Source organism: Thermobia domestica, chromosome 16 (assembly GCF_964235325.1).
Source record: "Thermobia domestica chromosome 16, izTheDome1.hap1.1, whole genome shotgun sequence".
NCBI classification, from domain to species: Eukaryota; Metazoa; Arthropoda; class Insecta; order Zygentoma; family Lepismatidae; genus Thermobia; species Thermobia domestica.
The window spans coordinates 111,882,966-111,897,654 of NC_137469.1; the positions used below are offsets into that span (position 1 = coordinate 111,882,966).

At 38.2% G+C, this 14,689-nt stretch overlaps 4 protein-coding genes across 4 annotated transcripts; all 4 read left to right on the plus strand.

The window, feature by feature from the left end:
* The first annotated feature begins 4,134 nt into the window (after positions 1-4,134).
* LOC145672572 (uncharacterized) lies at positions 4,135-4,881 on the plus strand. The gene has a single exon (XM_081741730.1). The coding sequence runs from the start codon at positions 4,135-4,137 to the stop codon at positions 4,879-4,881; it is 747 nt and encodes a 248-aa protein (XP_081597856.1).
* A 65-nt stretch (positions 4,882-4,946) lies between these two features.
* LOC145672573 (uncharacterized) lies at positions 4,947-6,017 on the plus strand. The gene has a single exon (XM_081741732.1). The coding sequence runs from the start codon at positions 4,947-4,949 to the stop codon at positions 6,015-6,017; it is 1,071 nt and encodes a 356-aa protein (XP_081597858.1).
* Positions 6,018-6,272: 255 nt separating this feature from the next.
* On the plus strand, positions 6,273-7,142 carry LOC145672574 (uncharacterized). The gene has a single exon (XM_081741733.1). It carries the CDS (start codon positions 6,273-6,275, stop codon positions 7,140-7,142), a length of 870 nt encoding a protein of 289 aa, XP_081597859.1.
* A 178-nt stretch (positions 7,143-7,320) lies between these two features.
* On the plus strand, positions 7,321-7,989 carry LOC145672575 (uncharacterized). The gene has a single exon (XM_081741734.1). It carries the CDS (start codon positions 7,321-7,323, stop codon positions 7,987-7,989), a length of 669 nt encoding a protein of 222 aa, XP_081597860.1.
* The last annotated feature ends 6,700 nt before the right edge of the window (positions 7,990-14,689 follow it).

Sequence of the window (14,689 nt, forward strand, 5' to 3'; positions counted from 1 at the left end):
CAATTGTGTCCAAAGATAATATATTAATCGATAGGTCATATGGAGCTTAACATAATGCAATACTTCAGGACAAATTCTGATTCATAGTTTAAAAAAACGACAAAAAACAAACAAAAGAGTGTATTGTTCTTTGCCAATCTAACGCAGTTCATAGTTTTTTTAATTTACTGAAATAGATTATTTACTTATGTATTAACTTGTTTATAAATATACAATATTTATGTTTTATTGTTTGATTTCCTTCATGCTCCCGCCAAGTGAACTTTGTGGTGGACAAACACCGTGTTCGTGGGTTTTCTCGGGGTTCTCCCGTTTCCTCCCACTTTCTTCATTCCACCATTTCATTCATTTCTGATCTTCACCGTCTCCTTTAGCCTAACCAGCATAAACGTGGCACGTAAAACTATAAAATTTCATTTCATTTTTGATTTCCTTCAACAATGACACACACACAGCTAACACTGACACACAGAATCCTTACTGGACGCACATACTCGAAATACTAACATATAGGAGTATTTCGACCCACGTAGGAACTCTGACGCATGTTCTACACGTAAATTGAAAGCATCACACACATAAGTTCCTTTACATGTTATCATCCTCAAGCACTTTTCTCGCTTCAGCATATCATTAATCAGTTTATAATTGCCTCTCTGAGTTTCATTGATTCATAAAGCTGCACGGGAGTTAATAATATGGTATTGTTACGATAGAAATGTAAATGGTTCTATTCTTGCAACAAATATAGATGTTACACGCACTCGGAATTATTAAGGGAATACTCCTCTGTCACGGGGAATGAAGTTGAGCTTGTACTTTAGCATAATAATATTCTCGTTTGATATTCATGGCAATCCAACGAACAGGGAGAGTATGATGTGAATTTGAAATATGTGCTCGCATATAATAGCGTGCTTCACATCTCCGAAATTTACACATACATCTTTCTTGACCTAGTCATATGATCATGTTGTGTGCTGCTTTACATGAATATTATTCACTGCTATAACTGACTGGCTGTATTTGAAGAATTTGAGGTTCATTAATACCAACCTTCTTTTGCATATATATATATATATATATATATATATATATATATATATATATATATATATATATATACCACGGGAAACCGTCAAATTTATCTATGGTAAATGAACTAAAAAGAGATTAGTGTATAATTGTTTATTAGTGTATAACAAGACATAATGTTTAAAGGTCAGACATAAATTTGTAGATATATTAAGTATATATTTCAGTAATCCAGGCTTTTTAAAAGTCTATTTAGTATCTGAATCCCCTTCTCTTGCCTGGGACCTCCATAAGTAATTTACAGTTTGTAAAAAGCTTTTTTTTTCTTTTTTTTTAAATATACTTGCTTACCGCGTTTGCAGCTTAGTGGATCATACAAAGACTAAGGTTTCATACTAGAATTAATTTTCAATTATATTTCAATACTATTGTCAATTACTCGCTTCGCTGGGTTAAAGTAGGAAAAATTACTAATACGTTAACGGAAAATCAGAAAAATAATATATAATCTATATAAATAAAATTAAATATTACTGTTGTGGGCTGAATTTGGATGTAAGTGGCATCGGAAGTGTCACTATTCATCTCAGCTACTCGAAAAGCTATGCATTTGACCCTAGTATCGGTCATTTCCGATCATCTTCTAATATAAATAAAATAAAGAGTTTGTTTGTGTTTGTCTGTCTGTCTGTCTGCGGCCTGGGGACCAGACGAGTGAACCGAGAGTTACCGAATTTTGGTCATGGGTACCTTGGCCTAGGCCACAGATCAAGACGAAGCCCTTTTCTCAAATTTCGAATCAGGGTCTCAGGGGGGCTGTTAGTATTTTTCTTATTTCCCTTCCAAAATAGTGTGTTTTCTTGGTCCAAAGATGGATGGCATTGTAATGCATTTTTTGTAAATAGTACCAGTTTCCAACTTTCACCCCAAAGACAACCGTTAAGAAAGGGAGAAGGGGGAAGAAGTGTCCTCGCCAAGCGAAGAGGGTTCGTCGCGAGGAACAGAAGTGAGCAGAGATGGAGAGTGCGAGTGCGCGGTGTTTGTTTAGTGCGTAAAATTAACATCCAATATTCACATAAACAGCATTGCAATACAACAATAATTGCTTATCAAGAACAATCAGCATAAATGATTATTTGGCACTCAAGTGCAATAGTGCAAGACAATGTGTTTTATCACTTCAATTTCGTGTTTCAATTATAAGCAATCTATCAAGTGAAACAATAGCTTCAAGTTATTTAACTTTATTAATCTAAACTTAATATGTATATACTGCTTTAACTGACTTATATCTTTATTCAACCTATATATGTGATAAATTAAACTACTATTGAATGCGAATGCGATCATTATTCAACTCGCGTATCCGTGGATGAACCTCCTATGAAAATACAGTTCTGTTATAATTTAACAGTGGTCCTCCAACTATTGCGCATCAATCACACATACCAAACATAACAAACATTGGTCCTACCAGGGCCGGATACGCGAGTGAAGAAAACTAGTTAGTGTGTGGACAGTTTAGTGTGAACAAATAAATTCAGTGACAGTAATAAATAGCAACATGGCGGCGTACGTGAGCGTCGGGTAGAGCATTTCCCGCACGTCAGTGTCAGTGCAGTGGTGCCACATCACATCCAGACAGAGAGAAGAGGTCCAGGATTGCAGCAGCAGAGCCGTATCCAGACAGCAGCTTTGCAACCAAAGGTCAGTAAGTATTTATCTGGCTCATCCTTTATTTCCTTGCTTGTTTAAACCAAATTTAGAAATGATTGAGACACAACGCCTGTTACGCCAACGCGCTGCGTACAAAGGGAAAATTTCGCGCATACAGACATTTATAAATTAATTTGATGAAGCCCAACAAAATGTGGAAGACATTAAAGCACGGGTGGAGCATCTGGACAGGGTGTGGTTAAAACTGCAAGAAATACAAGATGCCATTGAAATCGAGCAGAGGATGACACAGACAACACAGGGGTAGAAATCGAAAACTTGTATTTCGGTGTAAAGGCACAATTACAAACGCTTCTGTCGAAACAAGAACACAGAAATCAGTCTTCAGATCATGACGCATCAAGAGCTAATACACACACACAAATCAAGTTGCCCGCGATTCAGATTCCTCACTTTGACGGGGATTACAAACAGTGGCTTCCCTATGAAGACACATTCAGATCACTCATACACAATAATAAAGACATTGCCGCAGTATTCAAAAACTGCAGTATTTGAGATCATCTTTGAAAGGGGAAGCGCTAAAATTGGTACAAAATCTGCCCATCACAGAAGCAAATTACACTGTAGCATGGAAATTACTGTCAGACAGGTACTCAAATAAACCGCTAATAGCTGCATCGTATATTCAAGAGATCCTTAACATTCGTCGGGTGCAAAAAGAAAACGCAGCAGAAATCAGGGAATTTGTAAACACCGCGGCAAGCAACATGAACGCATTACAAGCGCTCAAAACAGATGGTCAGCTATTAGATATAATTCTTATCCAAGATTTTGTGTCACGATCAGACAGTAGCAGTAGAAAAGCATGGGAGCTACGCAAAACTGAAACACCATTTCCCACGCTTGACGAATTCCTGTCCTTTTTGGAGAAAAGATGCCAAGGGTTGGAAACAATGAATGCGAACACAAGTGAAGTAAAGGGGGCAAGAATACATCAATCGCAAACAAAGGGTGTTAAGGGTAATCATACGAAGGCGTATGTGTCCACAGTTTCTCGTGCATGCCAGTTTTGCAAGGAAGCTCATCCTATATTTGCATGCCAATCATTTATTAAAGCGAGTGACAAACAAAAGAATGAGTGTGTTCGTAAGAATAATCTCTGTATTAACTGTCTGCGGGAAAATCATCGAGCAAGCGAATGCAAATCAACTTCGTGCAAAAAAATGCGGCAAGAAGCATAATACATTTTTGCATTATAATAAACAATCAAGTGGATTATCGTCTTCAGAGGGAAGAAAGACAGAGAATAACAGAAGCAGCAACACGCTCAATGGAACTTAAGAGGAACAAGATAATGTCCAGGGTTCATATTGTACACTTAAAGGGTTGCATACGTCACAGGTGTTACTCTCCACGGCCATGGTCAAGGTTAAGGACAGCAATGGACAGTGGATTACATGTCGGGGCCTCCTGGACAGCGCATCCCAGAGCCACTTCATTTCGGAGACATTGGTCCAACGTCTGCATCTCAAGAAGCACAGAAGACACATGCCCATCCAAGGCATAAACGATGCTGTGTCAGAAGCACGGTTTTGTGTTGACATCGCACTACAGTCAATGGTGACGTCATATCAGGCAAACATCAGTTGTTCAGTGTTGCCACGCATCACTGGAAATTTACCGGCGGAAAAAGTGGACTACAAAAATTGGAAAATCCCGAAGAATATAGCACTGGCGGATCCCACTTTCAACCTTCCAGGGAAAATCGACTTGTTGTTGGGTGCTGAAGTATTCTTCAGGACACTCAAGGCCGAACGGAAGTTGCTGGGAGAAGAGCTTCCGGTACTACAAGACACACAGCTGGGTTGGGTCATCGCAGGAAGCATCCCATCAAAATGCCACAGAAACAGTCCAGTGACGTCATTCTTCACCAGAACCGAAGACAATCTTCACGATCAACTACGTCGTTTTTGGGAGCTGGAAGAAGTGTTCACCAACCCTCGGACCGCCGAAGAGTCAGCATGTGAAACGCATTTCCAGAAAAAATTTGTGCGAGACGAGACAGGCAAATTTGTGGTTCGTTTGCCATTGCGTGAAGACAGATATGTACTTGATGACTCATTTCAACAAGCAACAGTTAGATACAACAACTGGAGCGGAAACTGAAGCGTCAACCAGAGCTACAAACGTCATATGTAAATTTTCTTGAGGAATATGAGCAATTGGGACACATGAAAGAAATTCAAGAATCGCAGTTAAGAGAAGAAAACAAAAGAGCAGCCTTTTACCTACCACATCACGCCGTGTTGAAACCCAGCAGTACCACAACGAAGGTCCGTGTAGTGTTCGATGCATCCGCTAAATCTACAAGTGGCAAGTCACTAAGTGATATTCTCATGGTGGGTCCTACGTTGCAGCAAGATCTGCTCTCCATCATATTGCGATTTCGTGCCCACCCTATAGTGTTTACGGCTGACGTAGAGAAAATGTACCGCGCCATTAGAGTACATCCCGATGACACATCATTGCAACGTATTCTATGGAGAAGATCACCTGAAGAAACAATTCGAACATTCGAGCTTGAGACCGTAACCTATGGCATGGCTTCATCATCATTCTTAGCCACAAATTGCTTGCAACAGCTGGCTGAAGAGAAATCACATCTATTCCTTCAGGCATCGAAAATATTAAAAGAAGATTTTTTCATGGACGATCTCGCAAGCGGTGCGAGCAGCACAGAGAAGGCCTTAAGGCTACAAGCAGAACTCATTTCTTTGCTTCAAGGGGGAGGATTCAACTTACAAAAATGGTGTTCAAATAGTGCAGCTTTGTTGAAAGCCATTCCGCCAGAAAATCGAGAAATTGAATTTCCCGTTCACTTTCAAGATGTGGAGGGCGTCAACACCTTAGGCCTATCCTGGCATCCAGGCAAGGACAAATTTTTCATTAAACATCGGCCATCAGACATCGTTGAAAATTCAAGTAGCATCACCAAGCGCCAGGTAGCGTCTGTAGTAGCGACCATATTTGATCCACTAGGTTTGATAAGCCCAGTAGTAATCACATACAAGTGTTCTCTGCAAAGATTGTGGTTAGAACCAATCACATGGGGTGACAAACTACCTCAGGAACTTCAGACAAGATGGCAACACTTACAGCAGCAATTAGCATTCATTAAAGATATTCAAGTAGATCGTTTCGTTTTAGTGGAAGGAGAACCAGTCAGTATTGAACTATGTGGGTTTGCGGACAGCAGCGAAGCAGCTTATGGAGCATGTATCTACGTACGATCAACGAATTAAAATGGTCAAACAAAAACACAATTGCTGTGTGCGAAATCACGAGTAGCACCACTAAAGAAAATCACATTAGCCCGTCTAGAGTTGTGTGCAGCATTGGTACTCGCAACTTTACTTCACAAAATTCTACCTGTTCTACAGTTCAAGATAGACAACATTTATTTGTGGTCTGATTCCCAAATTGTGCTTGCTTGGTTATCGTCACCGCCCACAAGATGGAAACCATTTGTTGCGAACAGAGTTGCCCAAATACAGGACATGACTCAAATCAGCGACTGGCAACACTGCAGATCAGCAGACAACCCTGCGGATATGATCTCTCGTGGTGTCGAACCTGCTTCCATTCAGGACCGAAAGATCTGGTGGGAGGGGCCTCCATGGTTGTCACAGCCCAAGGACTCATGGCCTTCTTCAAGAAAGAAATCCAGCATTCAAGACGTTCCCGAAGCAAGAGAAAAAACAGTCGTAGCTTTGACTACACAAGAGCCTCAGGATGACGTCATCAGCAAGTTTTCCGGACTATCGAAGCTAGTGCGAGTGATAGCTTATTGTCGCCGTTTCATTCACAACGCAAGAAGAGGAAACAAGCGAAAGACAGGCAGTCTATCAACGAGTGAACTAAACAATTCGCTACAGCTGTGTATCAGATTAGTGCAACAAAGGGAGTATAAACAAGAAATCAAGGATATCAGTGCAGGTCGTCAAATCTCAGTACGTAGCCCTCTCAAAAATTTGTGCCCTCTACTGGATGAGAACCAAGTGCTACGAGTGGGTGGAAGGTTAGAAAACAGTAACCTTCCCTATGAAGGAAAGCATCCAGCCATTATTCCTTCAAATTCGCATCTGGCAACACTGATTTTGGAAAATGAGCATAAAAGGCATCTTCACGCTGGGTTACAATTATTAGTATTCTCTGTGCGTCAACGATACTGGATACCTAAGTGTCGTCAATTAGCAAAGAAAATTATTCATCATTGTGTGACATGTGTTCGTCTCAAGGCGTTACCCCTAACTCAACAAATGGGACAATTGCCATTTCATAGAGTACGGCCGGCACCAGCGTTTTTAAATTGTGCCGTCGATTATGCAGGGCCAATAAACATCAAATCAACTTTCAGAAGCAAATAGCTCAAAAAATGTTATATAGCAGTATTTGTTTGTATGACTACAAGAGCCATACATTTGGAAGCGGTCAGTGACCTCACAACCAAATCTTTCCTTGCAGCCATGAGAAGATTCATAGCAAGAAGAAGCAAATGCAATAATATCTACAGCGATAATGGCAAAACATTTGTAGGTGCAAATAATGCGCTTAAAGAACTACAAGATGTTACGAGAAGATACATTTCGTAAAGGGGTGGAGGAGTTCACATCTTCGGAAGGAATACAATGGCATTTCATCCCGGCGCAATCTCCGCACTTCGGGGGATTGTGGGAGGCAGGTGTGAAATGTATGAAACATCATCTCGTCAGAACTGCAAAGGGCGCGACATTGTCCTTTGAAGAACTTTGTACGCTCTTAGCGCAAATTGAGACGTGTCTCAACTCTCGTCCTATAACAAAAATGAACGACGACCCTAACGATACAGATATTTTAACCCCTAGTCATTTCCTAATAGGCCAACCTCTCACCTCTATCCCTGAGCTAGACATAACTGACCTCCCTAACAACAGACTAGACCGTTGGCAGCAAATGCAAAAATATTTACAAGTGATTTGGAAGCGGTGGTCGAAGGAATACCTGAACGGGCTCCAGCAGAGAAACAAGTGGTATTTCAAAAAGAACAATATAATTCCAGGTACTATCGTGTTGTTGAAGGAAGCAACCATTCCTCCTTTGTCATGGCGCTTAGAAGTGCATCTGGGTAAAGACTCGCTAGTGAGAGTTGTTACTGTACGAACTGCAAACGGCATCTACAAACGTGCAGTGAATAAACTGGTTCCATTACCTTCCCCAGTTTCTTCCCATCAGTGACAATTATGTGTGAAAGTGTCTCATTGTTTGTTGGTCGCTATCCGACCAAGAGGGGGGAGTATGTTAGTATTTTTCTTATTTCCCTTCCAAAATAGTGTGTTTTCTTGGCCCAAAGATGGATGGCATTGTAATGCATTTTTTGTAAATAGTACCAGTTTCCAACTTTCACCCCAAAGACAACCGTTAAGAAAGGGAGAAGGGGGAAGAAGTGTCCTCGCCAAGCGAAGAGGGTTCGTCGCGAGGAACAGAAGTGAGCAGAGATGGACAGTGCGAGTGCGCGGTGTTTGTTTAGTGCGTAAAATTAACATCCAATATTCACATAAACAGCATTGCAATACAACAATAATTGCTTATCAAGAACAATCAGCATAAATGATTATTTGGCACTCAAGTGCAATAGTGTAAGACAATGTGTTTTATCACTTCAATTTCGTGTTTCAATTATAAGCAATCTATCAAGTGAAACAATAGCTTCAAGTTATTTAACTTTATTAATCTAAACTTAATATGTATATACTGCTTTAACTGACTTATATCTTTATTCAACCTATATATGTGATAAATTAAATTACTATTGAATGCGAATGCGATCATTATTCAACTCGTGTATCCGTGGATGAACCTCCTATGGAAATACAGTTCTGTTATAATTTAACAGTGGTCCTCCAACTATTGCGCATCAATCACACATATTAAACATAATAAACAGGGGCGTTTACAGGAAAGGGCTTGGGAACCAAACAAATTGACCGAGAGGTACCAAATTTTAGTCACGAATACCTTGGTCCAGGCTCCAGGCAAGAGTTAAACATTTTTGTCAAAATTCGAACCAGGGAGATCTCAGGGGGGCGTTTACCGGGACATGTAAAGGTAGTAAAAAATGACCAATATTAGTGTCGAATTCATAGTTTTCGCGGTCGCTGAAATCAATAGTGAAACTCTGATCGCATTAATTTCCAAATTCACGCTATTCAGGTCCGGACCGGGGATCACCGGGGGGAACTGATATACCGAGACATATAAAAGTAATCCAAAATGACCGATATTAGTGTCAAATCAATCGTTTTTGCGGTCGCTAAAATCAATGATAACATTTCCATTAGCGATGACTTGCAAATTTAGTTACAACCGTATGCGGGGGGGGGGGGGGAATACCGAGACATGGAAAAAATAGCCCAAAATGACCGATATTAGTATCAAATCTATAGTTTTCAGAGTCGCTGAGATCAATGGTGATACTCTCACAGGCGTTGACTTCCAAATACAGCCCCCGTGCGAAGCAGGGGTATATTCAATTAGTCTTTAAATATATGTATCCTCTCCCCAACCTTTGGGTTGCAGCGTTAAAATGAAATGATAAAAACTATCCCAGGCTCAAACCTCATCTATGTTGAAAATTGCATCGAGATCGGTGAGGTGATTCAAGAGTTATTAAGTCACAAGCTTAGTGACTTTCATATATATATACACACATACACACCCACCCACCCACCCACCCACACACACACACACACACACACACACACACACATATATATATATATATATATATATATATATATATATATATATATATATAGATAGATAGATAGATAGATAGAGTTTGTTCTGTTGGTATTTTCTTCTATTTCAAATATGCAGTTATTTTTATAATTTTCATTGCTTTTTTATTGAAATTGTTTTCTCTTAAACAATTCTTTATTTGTTTTATATTCTTTTTGTATTGGACAGTAAACATGGAAATGAAACGTCTATCAAAATAGAAAAAATATTAAAATATTCAAAACTTATTTTCTCCCTCGTAGTTTCTATTCACAATCTTCCTTCGTGACCCCCCAACCACATAATCGTCTCACAACCTCCCTAGGAATCGAGAATTCCCAGGTTGAGAAATCCTGCATTAAACTGATCAAAATTATACCGATGAATGTAGATCATTATGCATATTTAGAAAGACCAATAAAATTATTATTATTATTATTATTATTATTATTATTATTATTATTATTATTTGTTATTCTAAAAGCTGATGCTGTACAATAGCCAAACTGATGTTGAAGTAGTGCTCAGAATTTTCGGATAAACGGTACCCGACCGCCCTCTCACTACCTGATGCGTTCAGTTTTAGACACCCGGTGCTTTTGATTTTATCCGGTTGACAGAGCTCAGGATCGTTTGATCCGTTTGGGCCGTATAACTCGTTTAGACTGTTTGATCCGTTTTGGCCCCTTAAAACCGATAGACCCTTTGTACCCGTTACAACCGAGACTTCTTAAAACCGTTATACCAAATAGACTCATTACGAATCCTTACATGCATAATACACAATTATGTGTTATAGGAACAACTTGAAACAACTTTATTTTCTGAATAATGACAAAATACATATTCCTAAGTATTGTATCCATTAAACATAAGTCCATATCTCACAGTTTCGATGCTATAAACAAATGTTAAACCCAAAATAATCAATTTGCAATGTATCGGGCCCAGAGCTGGACTGGCCCTCAGGGCAACCGGGCAATACGACTTTCCTTTTATGCCCATCCTCGCAAAAAAAATTATTTGATAAAATACGTTTAATAAATTTTCCTGAAACATTCACACTATCTTTATGCAATAATACACAAAATAATTAGTGTATATTGTGAATCTTTTTTGGTATCAACTTTTTAAGATGCGTGTAAAATTTGCTAATTTGAAGTTGCAGGAGAAATTTTGGGGTCAGTAGAGGAAACTTCTTTGATTAACTGAGGAACTTCACGTGACCTGATCTCGTGGTATGACGTCATGGGAGTAAATGCCCTCTTGATTTCTGATAGGGATACCTTGGCTCACCAGCTAAATCTTAGAAATTGCCAAATTTAAAAATTTAGTGTGGTAGTATAGGATTGGAGGTGTGTACCTCTGTGCGTTTGGAGGGTCCATCTCGTTGTCTTTCATCCCGGTGGGGATTCTCGGTCGAAAAAGTGTAACATTTTTTCCGGTCAGTCATCTTGACTGAGGTCTTTCCTGGGTTTTCCTCATTCACACCAGGCAAATGTCGGGATAGTACCTAACATTATGGCCCCAGACCACTTCCTTTCTTCAACAATGCTATCTTCCTTCCCTTTCATCCGATAGTATGTACGCCGAGGGACGTCATCCCTTATATAGGTGACGGGCTAAATGGAATTAGATGTTGACAGACTAGAAGTCTTATTCGTGATTCCTAATTCGTTCCCTTTCTTGGGTAAAAAGTTGCTAAAATTGTAAATTTTTAAGATTTTGACCTCTTGTATTCTCCTTGATGAGACTCTATTACCTTTTATGATTATAGAGATCAATTCCCTAGGTACGTTGATGTTCAATTCAAATTTTGGGAGGGGTACATAGGACCCAGTGTCGGATCCAGGATTCTCTGAAAGGGGGGGTGCACCAATAATTACCAGTACATTTGAATTAAATTCGAGTTTGTTAAATGCCTTTAGGCATCTATGATGTGAATGAGGAATTCCTTTGAAAATGCTAAGTGTCTGCTCTCGATGAGTTATTTTCCTTCAACCTTCAGAAAATCGACTTAAACTATTGATTTTGCAAAACTCACTTCTATATTCTCACTTTAGGTAGTGTATATTCACAACGAAAGAGGGTACACTGCATCTCCCCTAAATTCGGCCCTGATAGGACCATTCCTTAAATGAAGAAATTGTCAAAGAAACAATATTTGGTAATTGTTCTGTAGGACGCGAATATATAGCACTTTATATCTGAGTGATCTACCTTTTTCTCCTTTTATACGTTTACAATTGCCAAAATTTAAAATTTGGAAGTTTTGACCTAATTTATTCCCTTTGTTGAGAGTTTATCACGTTATATGATTGTATAATTAAGTATAGTAGTCATTTCTCCTTTATAAACCATGAGTTCATTGATGCACCCCTTTCAAATTTTGGGATGGTACATTGGCCCACCCCTTGAATTTGGGAATTGTAAAAAAAAATTAAACTTGTTAAATGTTGTGTTGGATCTAAATATATAATATTGTAAATTTCAGTGGTTTTGTTCGAAGGTGTTTTTGATGCAATCCGTTTGGTTAATCATTTCAATATCTTCGTTTCAATCTGTTTTGAAAGATTTTGTTTAAAATTTTACTTTGAAAATATTTAAACCTATTATTGTAATTACAATTCATAGCCTAAGATCATTGGTGCAAATAACTTTATCCTTGATGGAATCTGATTAACGAGTCACTTTGAAATCTATATTTATTTTTTTTAAAACGTTACAAACGTTTGCTCAAAATTTTTCAGTCAGTGTTTGAAGTTTTAAAATTTTAGTTTAAAAATTCTTCCTTAAAGATTTTTAGTTTGGAAATTTTAGTATAAAAATTTTGATTTAAATTTCTTATTTTGAAGATTATGAATATTTTTTTTAGTTTTACTATTAGAATAAAATAGAACTAAGTCATCTTTACCGTATAGAATTTACCCGATTGATTCCTTTAACGAATTCGATCGAGACAATTGTTCTACCTATTTATTCCGAAGAAAGGGTTCAAAAACTCTCTTTCGTTTGATATTTGTCGTGTGTAATAACGTACGTATTATTATTACAATTGCACATTTGCATGATCGTAATGTAAGTACGTAGTGACAATATTCTAATTGTTCGTTGATATTTCTAGAGTAGTTTACAAAATCTACATGGAATGAAAGAAACATAATACCTTGAACTAAATATAGATTTAAATTATTTATTAGTTTGAGCTAGAAACAAAGTGTGTTTATGATGTCTGGAAATCTAATTTGAGTATACAAAATATTCACTGCTACACACGGTCCTGCCCATGCAATGTCGTCTAGTTATACTTCCTGAAGGAGATGCTTAATTAATATGGACAGTAACCTTTTCTGTCTGGTAAGAGATTAAACGGTAAACATTGCTTGCAATTTATTGCAAATATGAAATATTAAGGTGTGAAAGGCCCTGGTCTATGAGTTTTGAGCCATCAAAGCTGAGGTTTCGACTTTCCGTAAAGCTTTATCGCCAATCAATGAAACTCATCTCATCAACAAACTGTGTATGCTCGCATGCCGTGTGGTTTCCTAGTTATGAGCAATGACATTTTAGGCTTGGATTTAGCACTTTTTCGCGAAAAAATCTGTGATTGCTACTTACAAGGAGAAGGCAGAGTTTGGTAAGTGAACTTCGGAGCCATTTTATGCGAGGTGGCAGTGCACATTTAAAGAGTTAATATTACAAACTGGGGGAGCGCAATGGCCAAAAATAACGGAGAAAAACCGTCTTTAAGTTTTTTACTTGCCGCATATATCGTACGACGCACGAATTTACCAATTAACGGTGTGGCAGAGTGAGTAAAATTTCTAACTTATGTGTAAAGTGCCCGGGTTCGATTCCTGTTCGAGTCATACATATTTTTTGCTTCAAAAATAGATTAAATTTTATTCCTACCGTAGTTAACATGGAACACTGAAAGATTTTATAAGCGATTTGAGAATTTCTTTTGTTTTATTCATTATAAACATATAGTGAATTAATATTTTACTTATACTTACAAATGGCTACTTTCTTGGTTGAAGAAAAAAATATGTATGACGACAGGAATCGACCCTTATACGCTTTACTCATGAGTCAAAGATTTTTCTTACTTTGCCACGCAGACACTTGGTAAATGTGTGCGTCGTACAATATATGCATCCAGTAGAAAATTTTAAGACGGTTTTCCTTCGTTATTTTTGGCCATTGCGCTCTCCCAGTTTGCAATATTAATTCTTTAAATGCGCACTACCAACTTGCAAAACATGGCCCCGAAGTTCACTTACCAAAGTCTGCCTTCTTCTTGTTAGAAAAAAGCACATGGAACAAACCTGTTACTAAACCTTTAATTGGGGCATAAGAAGGTAAGTTGTGGGACAGTTGATCAGCTATGTTGTAAACGCAGTGTGTATTGTGAAAAGCGCCATTTACTCTAAATTCCTAAACTAGGGTGCTAACTTGAAACAAGCCAATCCTGGCTGGATAAAGCCAACTTGAAAAGTGCTAGGTTAGATCCTGTGCTAGGTCATCAACTTGAAACGCTACAATTTACAGTAATTAGAATTTTTGCTGGGTAAGTAAACTCGTAACGACCTTAGAATCTCGTGACTAGAAAGTCACCGTTATGTTGTACAAGTTGCACCAATTACTTACACCTTTATTCATAGCTGACGTTAGGGGAAAGGAAGAAAGAAAAAAATATTGGGTCGCCGATATTATTCCTTTCTTAAGCTACAATTATAGACCAGTGAGCACAACGCTATTTAACTCCAGACTCTTGCACACTAATGGCATCGTCGGTACGGAGAAAGAGGAAGATAAGAAAAAACAATTTCAGAACAACACCACATACCTTGCAATCATGTTTATTTAACTCTCTTGTAAATAACGTATAATATTGAAAATATCATCGACATTAGTGATCATGGACAGCTAAACTCAATTGTCAGAAAAAAATCATATGTATTCAGTCTTTAAAGATTCCAGAAAACTTCTAGCGCCAACACAACTAAAAGATGAGTAACAACAATGTTTGAACATTATCCTTAGTAACAGTAGAAAAGTTGTTTACATTTCTCGACCAAATATTAGGACATAATCTTCGGTAGGCTGCATCACAGCGAGTGAAGGGAAATTACCAATTACATTACTGTATACAAAA